Source organism: Scyliorhinus canicula, chromosome 15 (assembly GCF_902713615.1).
Source record: "Scyliorhinus canicula chromosome 15, sScyCan1.1, whole genome shotgun sequence".
NCBI lineage: Eukaryota > Metazoa > Chordata > Chondrichthyes > Carcharhiniformes > Scyliorhinidae > Scyliorhinus > Scyliorhinus canicula.
In genome coordinates this window covers 93,478,936-93,503,409 of record NC_052160.1, presented here as the reverse complement: position 1 = coordinate 93,503,409, position 24,474 = coordinate 93,478,936, and the positions used below count along the sequence as shown (strand labels likewise).

The window sequence follows — 24,474 nt, the reverse complement described above, 5'->3', positions numbered from 1 at the left end:
GCCGAGCAATGATCACCCTACTCTAACCCACGTATCCACCCTATACCCGTAACCCCTTAACCTTACTTTTTAGGACTCTACGGGCAATTTAGCATGGCCAATCCACCTAACCCGCACATCTTTGGACTGTGGGAGGAAACCGGAGCACCCGGAGGAAACCCACGCACACACGGGGAGGACGTGCAGACTCCACACAGACAGTGACCCAGCCGGGAATCGAACCTGGGGCCCTGGAGCTGTGAAGCATTTATGCTAACCACCATGCTACCATGCTGCCTGGGGGGGGCTAGTTGGGGCGGGGGGGGGGGGGTTGGTATGGCTGAAGTTGGGGTACAGGGGGGGGTGGTGGGGTGGGGTCACCAATACGGCTGGTGTCACTCTGCAGAACCAAGGCCAAGTTGGGTAGTCAGTGGGTGCGCAGCACGGTGGCTGCCTTGCAGGCCCCGACAATGGCTGTCCATGACTGGGCACCGGCCCAGTCCCATGAGGGGTCTCCCCGGCCCCAAGCCTGCCCCGCTGAGTCTCTCTCCCCCCCCCCCAGCCCCAGCCAGCCCAACCAGTGTCCAGAACGGCAGCCCACGATTGCATCTCTCCGTGCCCTACTCCCTCCCTCTCCCTCATCAACCGCAGCACCTGTTTTTCGACTTTGAAAACCACAATTGAGCTCGCCATTCGGAGTTCCCCTCGGTGGAGGCGGAGAATACCGGGTCAGGCCCGCTAATGATATGCCAACAGCGTCATTGTACATGCGGATTGGAACACTTTGCTGCCACTGTCATGGCACCGGAAAATTGCGATTTGGCGTGGAATCAGCACTCGCTACCGTTTTAGTGTCTGAACCGATTCTCTGCCCAACCGCGTTTCCCGATTCCGGCGTCAGCCGGAGAATGCCGCTCCATAGCTGTTAGAAGAGAAAGTTTTCTCAAGGCCGACCCACACTAGCTTCAGCTTAGCATCTCCAATCAGTTCAAGACGGATGAAAGAAGAAAAGCTGATTACCACAAGCAAAAGAGAGTAATTTATCTGATCACCTCCGTCTATGTGATCCAGCATCGGTAAACTGTGCTCAACTATGTATCCATTTATTCCGATAACGTTCTTGATTTGAACTATTACCTTGCTGCTTCTCATTTGTTACTCCTGGTAATTTATTTTCCGTAATTGAGAAGCCTGGATCAAATCTTACAGGTAAGGACAGCAGATTTCCTTCCTTAAAGGACATTAATGAACCAGATGTCAATCCAGCAGTTTCATGCTCACCAGTTCTGAAATTGGATCTTTACTTCAGAACTATAAATTACATTTCTCCACCTGCCAGTGGGGAGGTTTGAACTCCTATTTCCCCAGCATTAGTCCTGGCCCTGAGCTTACTAGTCCAGCAACATTACCACTGTGCTGCCAGTCCATGCATTTGAGTGATTGCTGTCATTTAGGGAAGGGTGGCATCCAATCAGCCCATACACACAGCAAGATCCCACTGGCAGCAATCAGTCAAATGACCAGTAAGTCTGTTTTAACGAAGCTGGTGGGGTGAGAGGTGTAAGCTAAGACGTAGAGAGAGCTTGCCCACTCTTCTTTTAATAGCGCCCTCAGATATTTTTCAGCCCGACTGAGAGTGTTTACCATGTCATCTGAAAGGCAGCACCCCAGCAGTATTCCACTGGAGTGGCTGCCTGGATTGTGTGATCAACTGAGTAGTCATGTTGCAGACCTTCAGACTCGGGCACAGATTTCTTTCACTGAGCCCTGATTAACTTGCCACAATCAATGGCAACAAAGGAGGAGGTGATGAGAAACAAGCATAACACACGTCCGGGGCAGTACTGAGGGGGGTGGGCAGGAGATTGTGACATCACACTGGTGACTTTGTAGGCTTGGTTACCCATGGTGCACCAGCAATCATCTTCCACCATCACTGCTGCTAACCTCCGTCAAATCAATAAATTTTCAAACCACATAACATAGCCCCAATAGCTCTCCTCTTGTCTTAGTAATGAATGCACCATTCATTGAGACATTGAGCTATACAGACAGAGAAAGGTCACAATTTCAATTCCTGGTGTTGACTAAACTAATTGATTAGCAATTAAGCTCGGCTACAGATGGTAAATCAAGTGATTGCTGTTGGATAGGACGCCTGTGTGACTACGGAGCAAAGACAGAAGTTGGCTAGAATTGGGCCTCCAACATCAAATACCTATTGATGATCATCACCGAGGCTGAGATCTAAATGATGTTCACTGAGTTGAGGTAAATTCCGTTGCTGCCACTGTACGACCCATGTAGAGAAAGAAGAATTAAGCTGAATTCCACTATATAAAATATGGAGGATATATATGAGTATATATAAGGGGAAAGTATATTGTGAAGATTTCACATATAGTCTATGGTGTTCACCATCACTGATCCCTCCTGTCGGCAAATCCCATGTCCTGTGCACCGCTCAGGAGCTCACTATGTAGCGATATAGCGGTGTTACCTTCAGTTATACTACGAAAGTACTATGTTAAATGGACTGGATACTAGAGCCTTCACCATGCATTTCCCCAAACTCCCAAAAGCAGACTGAGATGGGGCCAAATTTAACTTCACAAAAATGTAACTTAGATTGGTTCACAATGGTTGGGTGAACAAAGAAAGAACAGTTGACACTCTGCAGTAAAACAGGGAATGTGTAGTCCCCTTCAGTGGAGATTCTTATTTGTATGAGCCGTTGGTACCAGAGGATCATCCAAGTGATGTTCGCACTGCGGGACCAAGCAGGCTCCAAGACCCCATCTCCTCCTCCTTTGAAAGGCGAGGCAAAAGAATGGGCGGGGCTCAAACAGGTAACAAATCTCCCGTTGGCTTCCCTGCCAATCGGTGGGAGTGCTGAGCTGCATTCCAATGGCAGGACACGTTGTTCCCCATTGGAATGCCCTCTTTCAGCACAACAATTATGTCTGCACCATCACCGCACCTTAACAAACCCCTGTCTCAGTGCCATAAATGAAGGTGTTCCAGATTGTCCACGAAATCACCATGTTGCTGTGATCTCCAGCTGGCTTGTCTTTATTGGGAACTCCAAGATCTCACCAGTCATCAGCATTTCCAGACCCTCAGCCAGAGCAGCATTCCACCACCAATACATACCAGAGATGGCAAGGCTGATGGAAGCCCCAGAATCGCTCAAAGAACACGTTGTACAGGCACCATGGATTCCAATCTGAGTGCTAATCACTTTACAGGCACTTGTGTAAAGATGTGCAACATGGTAGCGCAATGGTTAGCACAGTTGCTTCACAGCTCCAGAGTCCCAGGTTCGATTCCCGGCTTGGTTCACTGTCTGTGCGGAACATTCTAACTGTGTTGTGTGTGTTTCTCCGGGAGCTCCGGTTTCATCCCACAGTCCAAAGATGTGCAGGTTAGGTGAATTGGCCATGGTGAATTGCCCTTAGTGTCCAAAACGGTTAGATAGGGTTACTGGGTTAGGGGAATTGGGTGGAGGCGTGGGTTTAAGTAGGGTGCTCTTTCCAAGGGCTGGTGCAGACTCGATGGGCCGAATGGCCTCCTTCTGCACTGTTTATTCTCTGATTCTAAGAAGTGAAGTTGTGAAATATTTGTAGTTGTGAAATATTTGGGATGGATTTCGCTGGCCCTCGAGGAACTGGATGGGAGGTTAGGGGATTGTGAATTGGTGAGGTAACGCAGGGGTGAACTGTTGAAAAAAAAAATCATTAGTGAAAAAAAAATCATCATTAGTGTACCACCATATCATTCTGCCAATGACAGGAAAAGGTGGGAAATAGCCCTCCTGCTCAGGGGCCAAATGAGCAATTTGAGTGGCTAATTAAGAGCCTCTTCCTGCCATCGCTGGCATTTTACTACTGGTACATTTTCCTGACAGGCTTCACGGGCGACCTTTCTAATTAGGCTACCTGTGGCCCACAAAGCACCCCCACCACACCACCCCCCCCCCCCCCACCCCATCCTCCACACCCTTCCATCCAGGCATCAGTGGCCAGTTCAACATAGACATCTCCTCTGTCCTCAGCAACTCGATCTGGCCCTCACCAAGGTATGTCTGACTGATGCCAATTACTTTTAACCTGACTCATCTCGCTGCAAGGACGGATGTGTGTCATCCCAGCACTGGCCACCACTCTTGTTCTTGTGTCACTGTTGAGTTTGAAGAGCAACTACCTTTTCAATTGGCCAGAGGACCCCCAAATAGCCAAGGAGGTTTCCGGCCTGTTGTCAGGGCCTTCATTGCCTCAACAAAATTAAGCCCTGTGTGCAGACGACCTGCAATGTTGGTTGACATTAATATCTATGTTGACATTTGAATACCTTTGTACAAATGCAAGTTATTCCAGGGTGGAAGGACTGGGATAGATCTTGGACATGACTTTTAATTCAAAGGAGCAATGAATCATCAGCCAAAATGTTCTTCAATGAGCTACTGCTCATGGTGCAACAGTTGCACAGTGATGGTTTGGAAGCTCTTATGATTTATGAAGGAAGTGGGGTTGTGGGAAGGGGCCTGTCAGATGACATGGTCACAGTTGATCCATCCTGGATTAAGGGAATCCTGCAATCTATGCAAACCCTAGAGATCTGTCCTGAAGGGCAGACTTGGTGCAATTGATTGCACTCTAGTTTTTGGAGCAGAAGGATGTGGATGCATTTTCCACTCCAGGGACTTTGGACACAATTGAATGACCACGTTGCCCTGAAAGGCAGCGCGCTGCGGTGCCACATTCCCGCTGGGGAACACTGCTCCCGGGATCTACCCAGCTCGCATCACCTCAGGAGATCTCATGCAATCTCGCGAAACTTTGCAATGTGAATCCCATCCATTCTGAGTGGGATCAATTTTTGGCAAATCTGCATATTAGAGCGAGACAGCTGGTGTCACTTAAATATCCAGTTTCCCAAGGCACCCGATTCATCCCCTTTGACTTGTGGACTTGGGGCAAGTGCCATTTAGTACTGATCTCCATGGCTCTCATGGGAGTCTCATACGGGATTGGATGCTCCCAAGTCCTTTGGGGAGGGTAGTACCCTGGCACTGCTGGTGCCACCTGCGAACCCTGGCAGTGCCATGTGGGTGCCAGCCAGGCACTTCCAGAGTGCCCAGGTGGCACTTTCAGCTGGCAGAGGCATGGCCAGGGTACCAGGTTGTATCTCCAAGGTGCTAAGCTGGCATTTTTCCCATGGTAGCGATCATGTCAAATGTGACTTGTGTGGGTGTTGGGGGGTTTGGGGGGGGGGGGTTCTGGAACTCTCCTACAGTGAGTTGAGACCTGGGGAGGGTCACATTGGGGGCTCCAGAGATCGGGACCCCATTTACAAATGGTGTCCCAATGTCACGTTACACTGAGGAGTTCCAGTGAGCGGAGGTCTCAGTGCAGAAAACGGGTGATGTGCGGCCTCAGCTGTGTGTTCTCTGCTGAGGCCCCTTACCTAACTCGAGTCACGTTTCTTAGACTTGTGTTTCTCGGCCCTGCAAGCATCAAGAAACACACGGCTAAACGCGCTCACTATGGGACATTGTTCCCAATTAGTTAAATTGATACCAACAGCACATAATCTAAGCTGACACACCAGTACCACACTGAGAGAGTGCTAAGTGCCTGGGGTGCCATTTTTCAACCAAGATGTTAAATAAAGATCCTGGGCTGGAATCTCTGTTCCCGAGACGCTGGGGCAGGGTTCATGGACTTCCATGACAGCAAAACTGGGGCCGCACCTGGACTGATTCAACGACTGTTGATCCGCTCTGATCCAGGCTAGCATCGGAATCACGTTGAACACAATCGATTCCAATGAGAAACAGTGCGGGATTCGCCGGTTTCGCGATTGACAAGCTGCAGTCGCGTAGACACACATCACATCCCAAACACACACCATCCCAGCCAACAAGATATCAGCAAGGAGAGCAGCCCAAAGATTCACCAATACCATGCTTGAGACTCTCCTGGATCTTGAGGAGGAGAGGCTGGCCACCCTGTATCCCTGCCCGGGAAGGAGGCTGCCAGCTACTGCAGTTTGTCATACCTGGGTGCAGGTAATAGTAAGTGCTACGAGCAACACCATCTGGACTTGCTTGCAGTGCCGTAAAATAACTGCACAACCTCCTCATAGCGGCCTGGATCAGTAGACAGTACTGTGACCCGAGCACAAACACCCGTCCCACACACCCGTAACCTTACCCCCTCCCCCCAGCCCGAGGGTGACCGAACCCCCATCCTGCACCACATTCTGGTACCCATACAGGCTGCCATGGGCGGGTGCCCTGACCACTAAAGCCACCAGCTACTCACCCCCGGGCTGCATGCGTTGGACTGTCTGACATCGTGCATTTTCTTTTTCCCAACCTCCCACCCCACCTCTCCCCAACCCAGGAGAAGGCCGTACAAAACCACAGGAAGCTGGAGAAGACTGGAGTGGGACCACCGGACTTGTGGGCTCTCAATGCGGCAGAGCAGCGGCCCTTGGAAGTGGTCAGTGGGCTGGAGATCGGGAGAGCAAATGAGAGCCGACTGAGTTGTGGTTCCCCGTGACCCACGTGTGAATTCCCCCCACAGCACCACTCTCACACCACCCCCACACCACCCTCCACCCCCACTCCACCCTCAAACCATCCTCACCCCCACACCACCCTCACACCCACACCACCCTCGCATCCAGATCATCCTCACCGCAACACTCTCACCCTCACACCCCGACAACCCCCGCTACCTCCAGCCCGTGGTCTAATCATGCATCCTGTCTTGTGTCTTGCAGGAGCGGGCTCTTCTGATCTATCCCGTCCTCAGCCACAGCCAGAACCTCCTTACGTGCCAAGGAGCGACGATGACATCAACACGGAGGGGACCCATATGCCCAAAAGCCAGGTCACCCCGGAGCTCGAGTCTGATGTTGACACAGATTTCCCGTCACAGCCATCTCCAACACCCTCCACCATCCCAGAGACACTCACTTTGGTTGGGCATTTTAGTGAAGAGGCTCCTGGGACACCCTCTGGTGCGCACCACACAGATGCTCCAGTACATGAGGTGGAGGTAGGAACTCCTGAGGGAGCAGATGGTCAGAGGGTGGGATGACCCCAGGAACTAACTGCTGTCCAGAGGGGTTTCGAGCTCATGAACGAACAGTCCCATCGATAGTAGAGATGCAGTCACAGAGCCAGGGACTGTATGAGGGATTGTCGGAGAGCATCCGACACCTGCAGGTGCAGTTGGAGGAGTCCAACCATGTGCAGGAACAGGAAGTGGTGAAACCGGGTGGCACGGTGGCACATTGTTTAGCACCGATGCTTCACAGCGGCAAAGTCCCAGGTTTGATTCCCGGCTTGAGTCTTTGAGGAGTCTGCACATTCTCCTCCGGGTGCTCCGGTTTCCTCCCACAAGTCCCAAAAGACGCGCTGTTAGGTGAATTGGACATTCTGAATTCTCCCTCTGTGTATCCGAACAGGCACCGGAATGTGGCGACTGGGGGCTTTTCACAGTAACTTCATTGCAGTGTTAATGTAAGCCTACTTCTGACTATAATAATAAAGATTATAGGCCAACACCGAATGGGTGACGTCTGCGGTGGAGGACTTGGGGACGACAGTTTTCGCTATGGATCAGCACGTCCAAGGCCTGGGGCATTCTGTGCAGGCGATGGTCGAGCCCCAGGACAAGTCTGCCCTCTCACAGGCAGCCACGTGCCAGAGCCACCTGGACATTGCAGAGGCGCTCCTGATCACTGCAAGGCAAAGGCTGAGAGTGTCGGTGCCATTGCCCAGGCATTAGCTGATGGGGCACAGACGCTGAGGGAGGTAGCCCAGTCCCAGAGGGAGGTGGTGCAGTCACTGGCTGATGTGGCACAGACCCAGAAGGTGGCACAGTCGCAGCGTGATGTGGCTTAGTCCCTGTGCTCCATGGTCGCGAGCATGCAGACCCGAGCCAAGATGGCAGTGGGATAACAAGACTGGCAGTGCAAGGTGGCAGGGGAGCGTCCGGGGAAAGCTCCACTTGCAGTCCCATCCCATGAAGTAGCCCGGGGGCCAGCGGGAACTCCAAAAGAGGAGGAGGTGATGGGGCTCGTGGCTGAAGACCATAGCTCCTCGGACTCCCCATCACTCGATTGTACCTGGTTGCGGCATGGGCATCGCTATAGCGGGTCTCCACATCGGTCTGTAGCCTACAGAGAGGCATCAACAGCCATGACCGTAGTGGATAACCCCTGACACCCAGGAGCCAACCCCCATGCCGGGGCTGTGCTTTGAAGAGGCCGGGAACTGTCGAGTGTACCAGGAAGAAGGCATCGTGCACACTGTCCAGGTATCGGGCGCAGATGTGCAGGATGCGCATCTGATGGTCACATATCAGCTGCACGTTCGTCGAGTGGAACCCCTTTTGGTTTGTATAAGAAGCCTGTCATCTGAAGGTGCTCATAGGGGGGGCCTGCATCCCGTCAATCACCCCCTGGACCTGGGGAATGTCGGCGATGGTGGTAAACCCCACTGCCCAGGTGCGCATCATCCTGGTGGGCTCAGTCCACATTGAAATAGATGTATTGTGCCGACTGGGAATATAGGGCCTCTGTGATGGCGCGTATGCACCTGTGCAGCCAAGGTCCGTGAGATCCCGGGCAGATCTCCAGTGCCTGGAAGGACCATGTCACGTAAAAGTTCAGGGCGATTATTACCTTCATCGCCACTAGGAGCGGATGTCCGCCCCCGTACCCCTGCGTTGCCAGGTGCAGCATGATCTGGCAGATATGTCACACTGTCCACTGCTCAGCCAGAGTCTTTAGTCCGGCAGGTCCTTGAATTACAGATGCTGCCAATACACACCAGGCCCCATGCGACACCTGCTTTACACCTCCTCCTCCTCGGCCTGTTGGTCGGCTTGCTCTCCATCCTCACCGGTTGCCTCCTGTTCCTCTGGGGTCGCCTCCGCTGCTGCAGCTTCTTCCTCCTCGAGCAGCTCCGGCTCATAGGGCCATCCCCCAGGGTTGCAGCAACTAGGAGGAAGGCCACCATTGCTGGTTTTATTCCAATATTCATTGTCTGCAGGGGGTGAAAGGCCAACATGTTAGCATGGTGTGTACCCCCATGCCCAACAAGGTCAAACAGGGTACACAGTGCCCACGGTTTACACTGCAGACACTGCCCCCGCATGTCCCCCCTAGCCACATACCTGGCCCCGTAGGTGCCCGCCACCATGGGGGTCTCCAGCCCTGGTGCCCATCCCTGTTGCAAGGGATACTGTCAGCTGCCACTGCTCCTGCCAGTGATATGGTCCACTGCCCCCGTCCAGCGCCTCCCTGTAGGGTTTACTGTGGGCATTGCCATTGCGTGGGCCGCGTTACGCCCCGCCAGCGGGTGTGGTATGGTGGAAGGTGGTGTGCGGGGCTGGTGGGGTGGGGGCACCCATATGGCTGGTGTCACTCTGCAGATCCAGGGGCCAAGGTGGGTGTTCTGTGGAGTGTGCAACAAGATGGCTGCTTTGCAAGCCGCAGCAATGGCGGTCCATGCTTGGACACCGCCCCAGTCCCCCCGTGTGGGTCACCCTGGCCCCACTGCCCATTCCCCCATTACCCCCCCCCCCCCCCCCCCCCACACAGCACCACGGCCCAGTCCCCCGTTACTCTCCCCCCCTTACATCAATGCGACGCATTGCGCGCGTAGTTGAAACACCATTCGCATCTCATTAGTGGGCCCAACCACGATGCTCCACCTCCGATTGGCCAAGTTCCCGACAGTACGGTCCGCGTGTGCTCTCACAAATCGTGAACCTGGCGTGGTGGCGGCGGAAAGAGAGAGGGCGTACGGACAGTGTCCACCACCGACATACTTCGCTGACAGCCGTGCCGCTGGCCGGGAGGCTTCTGCCAGGAATGGGGGGAGTAGTGGGGGTGGCCAGGAGGTGGGCTGTGGGGTCAGGGTGGATGGAGACACAACACCATCACCACAGCAGACAAGGCAGCCATGCAGCTGCGCATGCTGCTGACAGCCCGCTATAAATCTGGTGCCCTGGGTCGTCGACACATCAGCTGCATGGGTGCTCCAGCACAATCCATCTCATCCTTTTGGCCGCAATCAGTGTGGGGGGGGGGTGTATAGTTTAAGTGCGGCTGCGGCTTTTCAGCCCTGCGAGTGTCCATCACGGACCCGGGGATTCCCGCACTGTTTCCTGTGGGTTTTGATGGTGTTCCACGTGGTGCCGGTGCTGGCCCCTTACCGATAGTGGAATCAGTGCCAGTGTGGCACTGCTTTTTCTGACGTGTAACTCCACGGATTCTCCGTTGGCGTTAGCACGTAGACTCAGGAACGGAGAATCCAGCCCATAACAGTTTATGAAGGAAGTGGGGTTGCAAGATGATTTGGTCATCGCTGATACATCCTGAAATTGTGGGATTCCTGCAATCTGTGCAAACACCGTTTTTGAGCCTTACTGCGGAAAATCTGTGGCGTCTTACGACAAAAAAACGGCTCCCACGATACAAATGCCTGGGGAATGGCCGGGTACACGGCTGCGCATGCGCATGACAACAATCTGCAGCAGTCGCGCCGAAAAACATTGCGCTAGCCGTGCGCTGAGCCGAGCTGCCAGATAGAGCCCCCCCTAGTCAGCCCCTGGCCACAGCCCCACCAGTCGTCCCAGATCCTCGCGGAAGTCTCCCCGGCTAGTAGCACGGCTCCCGCCCGATTACGGTGGCGCTGGACACATGCAACCACCATGCCAGGTTCCTCACATCAACCGCGCGGTCAGGAACTGTGCCCATCGGGGGGTGGACCAGCAGGAGAGGACGTTCTGGTGACGCACCGAGATTGATGCGATGACGCCATTTGGAGGGGGCAGAACATATGAAACCTCCGTCAAACAGGCGCCTCCCCCAATTTCGGAATCAAAAGGATTTTCTCACCGATCGCCGATTACGAAATCGGGGAACGATGACTCCCGCGCCAGGACTCTGTCCTGTCATGTTTGATTTGATCCAATTGCTCACACTCATATCTCTGAGTCAGAGGGTAGTGCGTTCAAGTCTCATCACGCAGACTGCAGCACACAATCTAGGCTGATACTCCAGTGCTGAACTGAGGGAATGCTGCAATGCCAGCAGAAGCATGTCCAATCCCTGGCTGCCTACTCTGGCGCCCACTCACAAACTGGGACAAGAGGACAATCAGTGGCAAGTCAGCGAGTCAGTTTTATTTTTGTTCTTCTCCTCCGACCTCATTTTCAGGTTTAAGAGGGCTGTAATGAGATTAATATGTTCCGAACACCCAAGGGCCCAGCCCCTCTCCCCCCTCACCTTTACGAAAGAAAGGAAAACTGTACTGGAATTGAAATATTGCAATTTCTGTGTAGTCTTCTTCACTTCTTAACAGAAATAAGATGCTCTGACCCAATGGGGCTATGGGTTGTCAGTACAACTCAGTGCCCAGTGATAACCACAGCGAGGTAACCTGGTACAAAGTCTTCTCTACAGGGAAGGTGGCAAATACCTTGGTCCATGCAATGTTACCTGAACAATGTTCGGGGGTTGTCACATGCTGTGACAAAGTTAATGCATTGCTAAATACCTAACAGGTTAAAACAAATCCAATTGAACAAAAAGTGCAGAGAAAGGAAGAGCAGAGAAAACCACCTTTTGTAATTTTCAACCAACTAACATTCATTTAATGGGTTCCTATAGAATTGATATATGCTGTTATTGGTGTTTGATTGGGACGGGAGCAACATGACTGTGCTCGGGAGGGGACAGGCCCGCGATCGGTGCTCATGCTGAACATACACTGGGCCGAATTCTCCATTTCAGAGACTAAGGGCAGAATTCTCCGCTCCCCACGCGGCATGGGAGAATCGCGGGAGGGCCCCCCGACATTTTTCACGCCCCCCTGGCGCTCCCCGTAATTCTCCAACCCCGCTCGGAAAAATTGCCACTCGCCGTTTTTCACAGCGAACGGCGATTCTCCGAGCCCGATGGGCTGAGCGGCCGGCCCTTCACGCCCGTTTCAACACGGCAGCAACCACACCTGGTCGCTGCATTCGTGAAACGGGCGCCAGATGCCCGTTTGGGGTATCTAGGGGCCCAATTGGGACGGGAGCACCATGACTGTGCTCGGGAGGGGACAGGCCCGCGATCGGTGCCCACCGATCGTCGGGCCAGCGTCCAAAACGGACGGACGCACTCTTTCCCCTCCGCCGCCCGGCAAGATCAAGCTGCCACATCTTGCCGGGCGGCTGAGGAGAAAGACGGCCACCGCGCATGCGCGGGTTCTGCGCGATGAAGTCATCCGCGCATGCACGGGTTGGAACCGGCAACCCGCGCATGCACGGATGACTTCACAAATGCGGCGGACGCGCGACGAGGTCGCTGCCGAGAAAGACGGAGGCCCGCTCCTAGCCCCCCGGGTGGGGGTGAATTATGTGCGGGGTGCGGGCTCCGAGGCCATCGTGAACCTCGGCCGAGTTCAGGACGGCCTTCACGAATTCGGCCCCCTGCGGAGAATTCCGCCCTAAGTGCTGACGCCGGGACTGAATCGCGAGAGATCTACTGCCCCGAAAGCAGCGCCAGTCCCGAAGCAATTCAGGCCATCCTAATGGACGAGCTCCTGTTCCATGTGGAACTTATGTCATTGCAACAAACGCTGGAATGTGATTGGCTTGGGTCCGGAATAGCACTCGAGAGCCTGACAAGCTGCAGCTGTATAAAAGCACTCCACTACCCATACACTCCCATTTCAGCCAACGAGATGCCACCCCGAAGAGTGGCACCAAGGTTCGCTGATGCCTGTGGTGATATTCGTCACTGTATATACACAAGGGGTTAATGTAAATACACTACATCTAAGTAACCACTGGAGGGGTCACCAGAGATGTCATGACATGCAGACACATAGCCAATGGGTCATGACAACAGTATACAACCAATGGGTAATCAGGACACCCAGAGATAGCATTACTACAAAGGGGCACTTCACAACCCATATAAAAAGACAAGGCACACATGCTCTGCCTCTTTCCACAGACAGACATCTAGAGAGTACATCAGGGTTGATCAACAGCATCACACCCAGCACGTGGCTTGGAGCAGGCTGATAAAGATAGACTGAGTTACTACAGCTAGATTAGCAGTGTCAAATTCATTTAAGAACTGTTAATAGTTCAATAAACAAGTTGAACTAATTTCATAGTCTGGAGCTTCCTTTGCCAAAGCATACTTCTTTCATCAGGCAGGAGACTTCTTCCATCAGGCAGGAGATACAGAAGTCTGAGAACACGCACAAACAGACTCGAAAACAGCTTCTTCCCCACTGTCACCAGACTCCTAAATGACCCTCTTATTGACTGACCTCATTAACACTACACCCTGTATGCTTTATTCGGTGCCAATGCTTATGTAGTTATATTGTATATGTTGTGTTGCCCTATTATGTATTTTCTTATATTTTCTTGAATTTTGTTTAATTTCCTTTTCTTCCCATGTACTGAATGATCTGTTGAGCTGCTTGTAGAAAAATACTTTTCACTGTACCTCGGTACACGTGACAATAAACAAATCCAATCCAATCCAATCAAGGAAGCTTCTTATGCTACACTGGCGTCAACGCTCACCGCGAGGCAGAGGTAGGGTTGCCACCGAAGCAAACGGCAATTTTGATTGGCAGCCATCTTGCGCGTATCCAGCCGGCTCAGTCCGCACATGCGCAGTTCCCTGGAAGACAGGAACCGGCAAAATAGTGTTTTGCCAATGCGCGAGTAGCCGCGCATGCGCATTTGCGAAAAGAGCGCACAGTAAAGGAAAAGCAGTTTGCGCATGCGTAAACCATTCGTACGCTTTATGTCAGGAGCATCATGACGTCAGAGGCCCCGGACCACGCCCACGTAAAGGGGAAATGTGCGAAAAGTAAAAAGAAGAGTTTTAAAGCCGCAAAACACCATTCTTTCACCTCGAAAGACAGAAGAATGCCTGTACTTCGACCAGTAGTTGAAATCAACGTCCGCAGAACCCTGCAACAAACAGCACCGCCCAAAGAGATGATTTTCTCCTTGAAGACTACTACTCGGACGATGATTTCTTCCTTGGACACAGACAGCGCAATGACAATACCGAAACACAAGAAGATAATTGGTTTATCAAAGAATACTACTCAGACATGGCTGTTATTCGGATATGATGATCATACAAGCATCAGCGCCACGGTTGAAAAGCTCAAAATGACTCTACTCATGGTAGATGAATCCAATACCATGATGCCATGGCAAATCATCGATACATTGAATGACAGCAACCTGTCAAATAACCACGAAGAAGACGAAGCCCACGAGAGTGGCCTGATGCCACACGCAAAGTGGTCCACGCACCACGTGGAGTCCCCGACTCTACACAGAGGGTGGTCCACGCATCACGAAGAGTCCCCGACTCCACACAGAGGGTGATCCACGCACTATGAAGAGTCCCCAACCCCACGCTGAGAGCGAAGAAAGACTCCACAGAAAGAACACTGCATGACTCCGTTGAGAGTGCACAGATCGACTCCACAGTGAGACAACTGCACGACTCCATACAGGGAACCATGCCAGACTCCACAGAGAGTGATACAAGCCTCCACAGCGAGCTCATTGACATTCCTCAATAGGAGCAACTCAAAACTCCAAAGCACAGTCCGTGTATGAACAAAACCATGAAGGTCTATCCACCTTATCTGAGCAACCAGCAGCTAACGATGCTAGTCTGCCACGTTCACGCGAACAACAGAAAGACTATGACAGTCTACCCAGATTACTTGAGCCACCAGAAGAAGACTGTGACCGTCTACCCGCGCCATGCCATCGTGACACCCGCACGCAATTCTCCCATCCCTCCAAAACCAGCGGCGTGAGAATCGCGCCGGGCTGCTCGGAGAATCACCGCAAATGGATGGGCCGACTGGCCGCTCCGACATGACAGGTTCCCACCGGCGCCGTCCACCCCTGGTCGCTGCCAGTGGGAACTGTGCGAGAATGCTGGGGGGGGGGGGGGGGGGTTAGCCTGTCGGGGCAAAGGGTGGCTCCTTCACCGGCGGGGCCTCCGATGGGGTCTGGCCCGTGATCGGAGTCCACCGATCGGCGGGCCGGCCTCTGCCCCCCCCCGGGCCTACCTCCTTCCGCGGCTGGCTCCAGACCACCGGCGCCATGTTGGTGAGGGGCCGGTGTGTGTAAGAAGTTCCCCGCGCATGCGCAGGATGGCATGGCCCAACAGTGCATGTGCAGGTTTGAGCTGCCCCAACTGTGCATACGCGGGTTGGCGCAGCGCCCATTTGGCGCTGTGTAAGGAGGCTGGAGCGGCATGATCCGCTCCAGCACTGTGCTGGCCCCCTGTGGGGGCCAGGATAAGAACAAAGAACAAAGAAAAGTATAGCGCAGGAACAGGCCCTTCAGCCCTCCAAGCCTGTGCCCTCCATGCTCCCCAACTAAACTAAAATCTTCTGCACTTCCTAGGTCCGTATCCCTCTATTCCCATCCTATTCATGTATTTGTCAAATGCCCCTTAAACGTCACTATCGTCCCTGCTTCCACCACCTCCTCCGGCAACGAGTTCCAGGCACCCACTACCCTCTGTGTAAAAACCTTGCCTTGTACATCTACTCTAAACCTTGCCCCTCGCACCTTAAACCTATGCCCCCGAGTAATTGACCCCTCTACCCTGGGGAAAAGCCTCTGACTACCCGCTCTGTCTATGCCCCTCATAATTTTGTAGACCTCTATCAGGTCGCCCCTCAACCTCCGTCGTTCCTGTGAGAACAAACCGAGTTTATGCAACCGCTCCTCATAGCTAATGCCCTCCATACCAGGCAACATCCTGGTAAATCTCTTCTGCACCCTCTCTCAAGCCTCCACATCCTTCTGGTAGTGTGGCAATCAGAATTGAACACTATACTCCAAGTGTGGCCTAACTAAGATTCTATACAGCTGCAACATGACTTGCCAATTTTTATACTCAATGCTCCAATGAAGGCAAGCATGCCATATGCCTTCTTGACTACCTTCTCCACCTGTGTTGCCCCTTTCAGTGACCTGTGGACCTGTACACCAAGATCTCTCTGACTGCCAATACTCTTGAGGGTTCTACCATTCACTGTATATTCCCTACCTGCATTAGACCTTCCAAAATGCATTACTTCACATTTGTCCGGATTAAACTCAATCTGCCATCTCTCCGCCCAAGTCTCCAAACAATCTAAATCCTGCCATATCCTCTGACAGTCCTCATCGCTATCCGCAATTCCATCAACCTTTGTGTTGTCTGCAAACTTACTAATCAGACCAGTTATATTTTCCTCCAAATCATTTATATATACTACAAACAGCAAAGGTCCCAGCACTGATCCCTGCGGAACACCACCAGTCACAGCCCTCCAATTAGAAAAGCACCCTTCCATTGCTGCTCTCTGCCTTCTATGACCTAGCCAGTTCTGTATCCACCTTGCCAGCTCACCTCTGATCCCGTGTGACTTCACCTTTTGTACCAGTCTATCATGAGGGACCTTGTCAAAGGCCTTACTGAAGTCCATATAGACAACATCCACTGCCCTACCTGCATCAATCATCTTTGTGACCTCTTTGAAAAACTCTATCAAGTTAGTGAGACACGAACTCCCCTTCACAAAACCATGCTGTCTCTCATTAATACGTCCATTTGTTTCCAAATGTGAATAGATCCTGTCTCGAAGAATTCTCTCCAGTAATTTCCCTACAACTGATGTTAGGCTCACCGGCCTGTAGTTCCCTGGATTATCCTTGCTACCCTTCTTAAACAAAGGAGCAACATTGGCTATTCTCCAGTCCTCTGGGACATCACCTGATTTCCCAAGTCGTGCCCGGGATCTGTTCGCGCCACCGTGAAACGCGACGGCGTTCACGATGGCGCGGGCACTTAGTCCGGGGAGCGGAGAATACCGCCCAATGTGACAGCACAGCTCAAGACAATGGCAAGTGTGCCGATATACCATGGCATGATAACGCATCTTAAAAATTCACGTTTGCTACACTACAGACAAGCAGACCAGCTTGCAAGGCATCAATACTGCAAACACAGACACCAGTCCAGGTCAGACAGGAAAGATGACATCAGGAATCGCTACCACAAGCATCGAAAAAAAAAAGAGTTCAAATCAGACAACAAAGTGATTTGACCATTTGAACACCTCCTGATGATTTCTTGGTTCCTTAAGCACAGGAACACTGACGGCGTTCACAAGGAAATGACAACATCAACATCGACACTTCAACAACAAAACAAGAAAGCCACTCGACCATATAAATTCATGAATTTTGGACTCATAAATATTATTTGGTATTGTATAATCATCACTGTCATCATGATTTGTACATGTTATCACTTATCTACCTACTTTGTTCAATTTTCTTTAACCAAGTACAGAAAATATGTAAAATGAAAAAAGGGGGGATGTGGTGATCTGCATCACTGAATATACACAAGGGGTTAATGTAAATACACTACAACTAAGTAACCACTAGAGGGAACACCAGAGATGTCATGACATGCAGGCACACTACCAATGGGTCATTACTACAGGACACAATCAATGGGTAATCAGGACACCCAGAGGTGGCATAACCACAAAGGGGCACTTCACAACCCATATAAAAAGACAGGGTACATATGCTCTGCCGCTTTCCACAGACAGACATCCAGAGAATGCATCAGGGTTGATCAACAGCACCCCCCCCCCCCCCCCCCCGCATGTGGCTTATAGCAGGCTGGTAAAGATAGACTGGGTTACTGCAGCTCGATCAGCAGAGAGTCAAACTCATTTAAGAACTGTGTTAATAGTTCAATAAACAAGTTGAACTCATTTCATAGTCTGGAGCTTCCTTTGTCAAAGCATACATCAAGGAAGCAGCTTATGCTACACGAAGCAGCAAAACACAACAATACCGAGCTTGAAACACTGTTGAATGTCATGGAGGAGAAGCAAGCCACCTTGTTCCCCGGGGTGGGAAGGAGGCTGGAACCATGGATGTCAACCAAGCCTCGGTACAGGTGGCAGAGGCCGTGAGTGCCAAGACCGGCCAGCAGTGCAGGAAAAAAACTGCACAATCTTCTCAGGATGGCCAGGGAGAGTCACCACATCCATGCCCCTGGCACCACCCCATCCCACATGCCCCACACCGATGTCCCCCACCACACATCTCACACGGCCCCCACCTGGCAGACTAGTAGGCAGCACTGGGTGAGGGTGAGCAACTCACTGGCCAACCAGGGTGTGCCACCTCCACTATTATGCCCCATGCCACAACCCACATCCCACACACCCGTAGCCATCCCACCCCCAACTAGAAGGAGACGGAACTTCACCCACTGCAGTCCGCTGGGAGAGCGGGCAGTCACCGAGGCGGGGGCCTGTATCGGAGATCCAAGTGAGTCCACAATGACTAACAATGACTCTATGTCACGTGAGGCACCCCTCCCCCACACACCATCTTCACCCGTGATCTAACCATGCTTCTTGTCTTTTGTCTTGCAGGATCACCTGATGACGAGACAGGTCCATCTGGTCTCTCCCCCGCCCCCCCCCCCCAGCCGCAAAGTCACAACACATTTGGCAACGAGGCGGGACCTACTGGTGAACCGTGCCCTCAGCCACAACCCAGTGACACCCCCCCGGGCACACATCCAGGGACGACACCGACTTCTCGTCACAGCAGTCTCCAACACCCTCCACCATCACAGAGACGGTCAAATTGGTCGGGCATGTTCGTGAAGAGGTTCCTGCGGCACTATCTGGTGTGCACCACACACATGCTGCAGTACAACAGGTGGAGATAGGAACCACCGAAGGGGAGGATGGTCAGAGAGAAGCTCGACCCTCTGCTGTCCAGATGAGTCTCGGTCTTCTGGAAAGGGCCAGATAATGGAGACGCAGTCACAGAGCCGGGGTTACAAAAGGGGGTGTCAACAATCATCCAGCGCCTGCAGGTGTCGTTGGAGAAGTCCAACCCACTGCAGGGGCAGGAGGCAGTTACGACAATGCATGCCACCCATGCCAACACCACATGGGTGAACATAGAACATACAGTGCAGAAGGAGGCTATTCGGCCCATAGAGTCTGCACCCACCCACTTAAGCCCTTACTTCCACCCCATCCCCATAACCCAATAACTCCTCCTAACCTTTTTGTTCACTAAAGGCAATTTAGCATGGCCAATCCACATGAGCTGCACATCTTTGGAGTGTGGGAGGAAACCGGAGGACCCGGTGGAAACCCACACAGACACGAGGAGAACGTGCAGACCCCGCACAGACAGTGAACCAGCGGGGAGTCGAACCTGGGACCCTGGCGCTGTGAAGCCACAGTGCTATCCACTTGTGCTACCATGCATGTGCCAGCATGGTGGGGGCCTTGGGTGCGACAGTTTTGGCCATGAGTCAGGATGTCCAAGTTTGGGGTACAGTGTGTGGCAGTGGCCGAGGCACAGGACAGGGCGGCCATGTCACAGGCAGCCATGTACCAAGTCCACATGGACATTGCTGTGGCGCTCCCGAGCGTGGCAGAATCACAATGAGCGATGAATGCGGGAATCGAGGGCATTGTCCTGGTACTGGCTGACCTGGGCCAGACAATGAAGGACCTGGCACGGTCGCTGAGTGGTGTGGCACAGTTCCAGAGGGATGTGACACAGACCCAAAGGGATGTTTGGTTGAGATGAGAGTGGGCCTCCAGGACTGGCAGCACCAGGGGGTGGGGGAGCCCCCCCATCCCAAGGAGTAGCCCGGGGGGGCCATCAGGCACCCAAGGGAGGGGGAGGTGATAGGGTCTGTGCCGGTGACTCCCACAGGTGAGTTGCTGGAACACCTCAGCGCCTCTGAATCTCCCCACCTGCCCCTGGCATATCCGATGGGCAGCAGGCAGACGAGAGTGACACCACACCACCTGTGACAACCGGTGTACTGGTAGGTCCATCCAGGCCTGTTCATCCAGAGCACGGCCACCAAAGGGGACATAGGTCGCAGGGCGGGCATCACAGCAAGCCGCCTTTACTTCTAATGTACCAACTGGGGATCCACCTAGATGGAGAGTTCGGGAATGTAAGGCTAGAAAATTAGACACCAGTTAAGTTTACATGGGTGAAGCTCATAGGTTAGCGATTGGGGCTAGGAGATAATAGATTTCATAGAATTCACAGTGCAGAAGGAGGCCATTCGGCCCATCGAGCCTGCACCGGCTTTTGGAATGAGCACCCTACCCAAGCCCATACCTCCACCCTATCCCCATAACCCAGTAATCCCACCTAACACTAAGGGCAATTTGGACCCTGAGAGCAATTTAGCCTGGCCAATTCACCTAACCTGCACATCTTTGGACTGTGGAAGGAAACCGGAGCACCCGGAGGAAACCCTCGCACACACGGGGAGAACATGCAGACTCCACACAGACAGTGACCCAAGCCGGGATTCGAACCTGGGACCCTGGAGCTGTGAAGCATTTGTGCTAACTACTATGCTACCGTGCTGCCCAAATATTTTCTGTGCAATATTGTGGAGGATGCAGCAGGCCACCACAATGTGGTAGACTCTCCTGGGGCTATACAGGAGGGCCCCTCCAGAGAGATCCAGACACATGAACCGCATCTTCAGGATGCCGGTGCACCGCTTGATGATGGTCCTTGTCGTGGCATGGGCATCTTTGTAGCAGGTTTCCGCATTGGTCTGTGGCCTCCAGGAAAGCAGATAACCCCTGTCACCCAGGAGCCAATCCCTCACTGGGGAGGGGGTGGGGAATGCCTCAAAGATATCGGGTACCATTGAGTGTGTCAGGTTGAAGGGATTGTGCACGCTGCCCGGGTATTAGGAACAGACATGCATGATGTGCAGCGAATAGTCACACACCAGCTGCATATCCATGGAGTGGTATCCCTGTAGTTCGTGAAGTGCTCACCCTCATAAGCCAGTGCTTGTAGGGGGACATGTGTACCGTCAATCACACCCTGGACCTGGGGCATCCTGGCAATGGCGGCAAACCCTGTTGCCCAGGAAAGCTGGTGGGCTTGGTCCATATTCAGGTTGATGTATTGCGCCGCCCGGGCACACAGGGCCTCCGTTATGGTGCAGATGCAAGTGTGGACTGAAATTCCCGACAGCTCCCCACTCAGCGTCTGGAAGGATCCCGTGACATAAACGTTCAGGGAGACCATCACCTTCATGTCCACCGTACCCCCACGGTTCAAGGTACCATCTCCCTAGTCAGCCAGAGTCTTCGGAGCCATTCCCGGACCTGCAGGTCCTTGAATGAGAGGCACTGCTGGAACACACGGGGTGTCATGTGGCACCACCTTCCCACCTCCTCCTCGGCCTGTTGAGCAGCTCTCCATCCTCACCAGATGGCTCCTGGTCCTCTGGTGCAAGCTCCACTACTGCAGGGCCCTCCCTGAGCAGCTCCTGCTCATACAGCCTCATTGCATACTCCAGGGCTGTGGTGGCCAGGCACTCCTGGTTGGATACTAAAATCCATTGTCTGCAGGTTGTGAAAGGCGGACATGTTTGCATGGCGGGTACCCCTGTGCCCAACCAGTTACTCTGTGGCCCCAGCCTGCATTGCGGCTCCTGCCCCTGTGTGTAACACCCCACCCCTGCATTCCCACCCCCTCCACCACCTCCAGCCATTTCCCTGACACTTTGCCCTCTGCACTGCACTCCTGGTCTCATCGGCGCTTGGCACTGGGGAGGCCTCTGACTCCGGCAACCATCCATACTAGCAGGGGTACCGGTGGCTGGCACTACCCATTCTCGCGGTACGTTCTCTGGCCCTTGTCCTGCGCCCCCCTGTGAGGTCAACTGTGGACGTCCTCCTTGGGTGGGTCGTGTGATGCCCTGCCAGCAGGGTGGCGCCTGGTTGTTGGGGCAGCGGGGTGGATGGCCGGTGATGCTCTGCGCAACCAATGGTCATGGTGTGCAGTCAATGCGGTGTGCAACCAGATGACTGCCTTGCAGGCCACAGCGATGGTGGTCCGAGCCTAGACACCCCGGTCCCAGGGGGACACCCTGACTCCACGGCCAACCCACAGGTCACTCTCCGCTACTCCCCCCAGCCCTGGCAGACACCCTCCCAGCCAGTGACCGGACTGGCAGCCCACTCCAGTGTCTTTGGAAACACGTCCTACCTCCTTTCTCTCCATCAGCAGCCACAGCGCCTGTTTCCCAAATTTAAAAATCACAAGTGAACCTTGCCATTGGTAATTCCGCCTGACAGCATCGTGGGAGGCCTAGAGAAGGCCAGGTTCGGCCCGTTAATGATATGCCGACGGCCTTTACTGTACAATTTGCCTGCCCAAGCCACCATGCACCGTGGAAAGCATTCATGCCACTGTTGATGCACAGGAGCATGGCTTTCCACTGGGCCCCCAGCACCAGCCTCGATTTCCGGCTGACATGCCATTCACGATTCCGCCATCATTGGACGGAGAATCCCGCCCGCTATCTGAGTCAAGAATGACATTAGGAGAGCTCTTCAGGTTATGAGAGAAATAATTTAAATCAATTGGGAAATTAGTAAAGACTGCCCCTGTGGGATGAAATCGAACTGACGATAACAGTGTTTATGTACGAAATGTCTCTTGTTATTGAAAGATAAAATACTGTGAGATCAGCCATGGCTAACATTTTCAAAAAGTAACATTCACCTTAGCTTCATACAGATCTCTTGAGAAGTGAAAGCACCGAGGTAATACGGGCAGAGATCTGAAACATGGATACAAAACTGACAGAGGCCTGGTGCATAGAGGCGACACTGAAAGAGGTCTGGAGCACTGAGGCAATGATGCCAGAGGCTTGGAGCACCAGAACAATGCTGGAAGAGTCCTGGAACACTGAGACAAGGCTGGAAGAGGCTTTGAGATCAGGGACAATGCCAACAGACGTCTGGAAGACTGAGGCAAGGCTGGAAGAGGCTTGGAGATCAGAGGCAAAGCCAATAGAGTTCCGGAGCACTGCGGCAAGACTAGAAGAAGCCTGGAGATCAGAGGCAATTCGAGCAGAGTCTTGGAGCACTGAGGCAAGTCTGGAAGAGGCCTGGAGTACAGAGTCTTGGGGTGGTTATCCAACAGAGAAAGAGGCTTCAAGAAAAGAGGCAATATCGACTGATTCCTGGGACATTGGGGTGACAGTGAGGGAAGCATGGGAAGTAGAGACAGCATCAACAGAGCCCTGGGACCCCGAGGCAACACTAGAAGAGGTCCAGAGAAAGGAGATAACACTGATCGAGTCCTGGGGTGACGAGGCAGCACTAGACGAGGCCTTGCATATCGAGGCAACACCAACAGAGTCCTGGGACACTGCAATAACAGTCAGAAAGGCCTGGAGGGTAGATACAATGTCACAAGACTCCTGGGGCACTGAGGCAGAACTGGAAGAGGACTGGAGAGCAGAAGCAACTCCAACTGAGTCCTGGTGTACTGGGGCAACACTTGAAGGGACCTGGAGCACAGAGGCAACACCAATAGAATCCTGGGGCACTGAGGCAGCACTGGACGAAGACTGGAGAATAGAGGCACCCCCAACAAAGTCCTGGAGAAGGGAGGCAGCACTGGAGGACTGGAGAAGTGAGATTACATCAAGAGAATTCTGGGAAACTGAGACAAAACAGGAAAAGGCCTGGGGCACTGAAATAACATTGGAAGAGGTCTGGACCACCAACACAACACTGAAGGAATCCCGGACAGCCGAGACAGCAGCAGCCAACACATGGGACATTGAGTCGATACTGGACGATGCTTGGAGAACAGAGGCAACACTGGCAGAATCTTTTGTTACTGATGCAACATTGGCAGAGTCCAAAAGCACTGAGTCAACATTGGCAGGGTTATGGAGCATAGAGACAACACTGACGGAAGCTTGGAATGTGAAAGCGGCAACACCGCGGCCTGGAGTATTGCGGCAACGGCGACTGAATAATAAAGCATGGAGACAGCATTGTCGGAGACCTGCAATAAAAAGGGCAAACTGGAATAGACCTTCAACCATTCAGTTTCGAAAGATCTGTAGTGTGGGGTCAATGCGTTTTTAAAATTATTGGCTTTTTAAAAAAATGACTGTCAGTGCCATCATTTTGAGAGGGAATTTCGGGAGGGAGGGAATGCCATTTTGGAAATGTTTTTGAACTCAGAAACGTTCCTGCAATATGACACTAACACACGGAGCAACCAGGAAGCACCATGCCTGGTGTTCCAGAATTCATTTTTTTCTAATGGATCCCTTCTTATATCTAATCTCAGTCAAGGCTTCACCTTGCCCTCAAGAACAACATTCAAATTCAGAGTTGAAGAATCTCCACACACATCGACATTAGCTTTGTCTTTCAGCTTTTAAAACGAAAACTCAAGTCCTCTCTCACTCTATTGTGCTAATGAAAATATTCTGCTGTAAGGCCACAAATCCTAATAGTTTAAGTCCATTACCAGTCAATAGTGTTTTAAATAGGGAGATTAACCA

The 24,474-nt window shown here is 52.7% G+C and overlaps 2 protein-coding genes across 3 annotated transcripts in view; one reads left to right on the top strand and one right to left on the bottom strand.

Moving 5' to 3' along the window:
* Window positions 1-24,474, bottom strand: part of LOC119978640 (synaptotagmin-6-like) — a 454,793-nt gene that overhangs the window by 70,371 nt on the left and 359,948 nt on the right. The gene's annotated exons all lie outside the window — the stretch shown is intronic.
* Window positions 1,948-24,072, top strand: LOC119978641. The gene is made up of 2 exons (XM_038820431.1): window positions 1,948-2,250; window positions 22,673-24,072. Exon 2 carries the CDS (start codon window positions 22,733-22,735, stop codon window positions 24,047-24,049), a length of 1,317 nt encoding a protein of 438 aa, XP_038676359.1. The 5' UTR covers window positions 1,948-2,250; window positions 22,673-22,732; the 3' UTR covers window positions 24,050-24,072.

Bases quoted from the DNA above. Each gene is read 5' to 3' on its own strand.
- LOC119978641 (XM_038820431.1), top strand. From the start codon at position 22,733: ATGGATACAAAACTGACAGAGGCCTGGTGCATAGAGGCGACACTGAAA.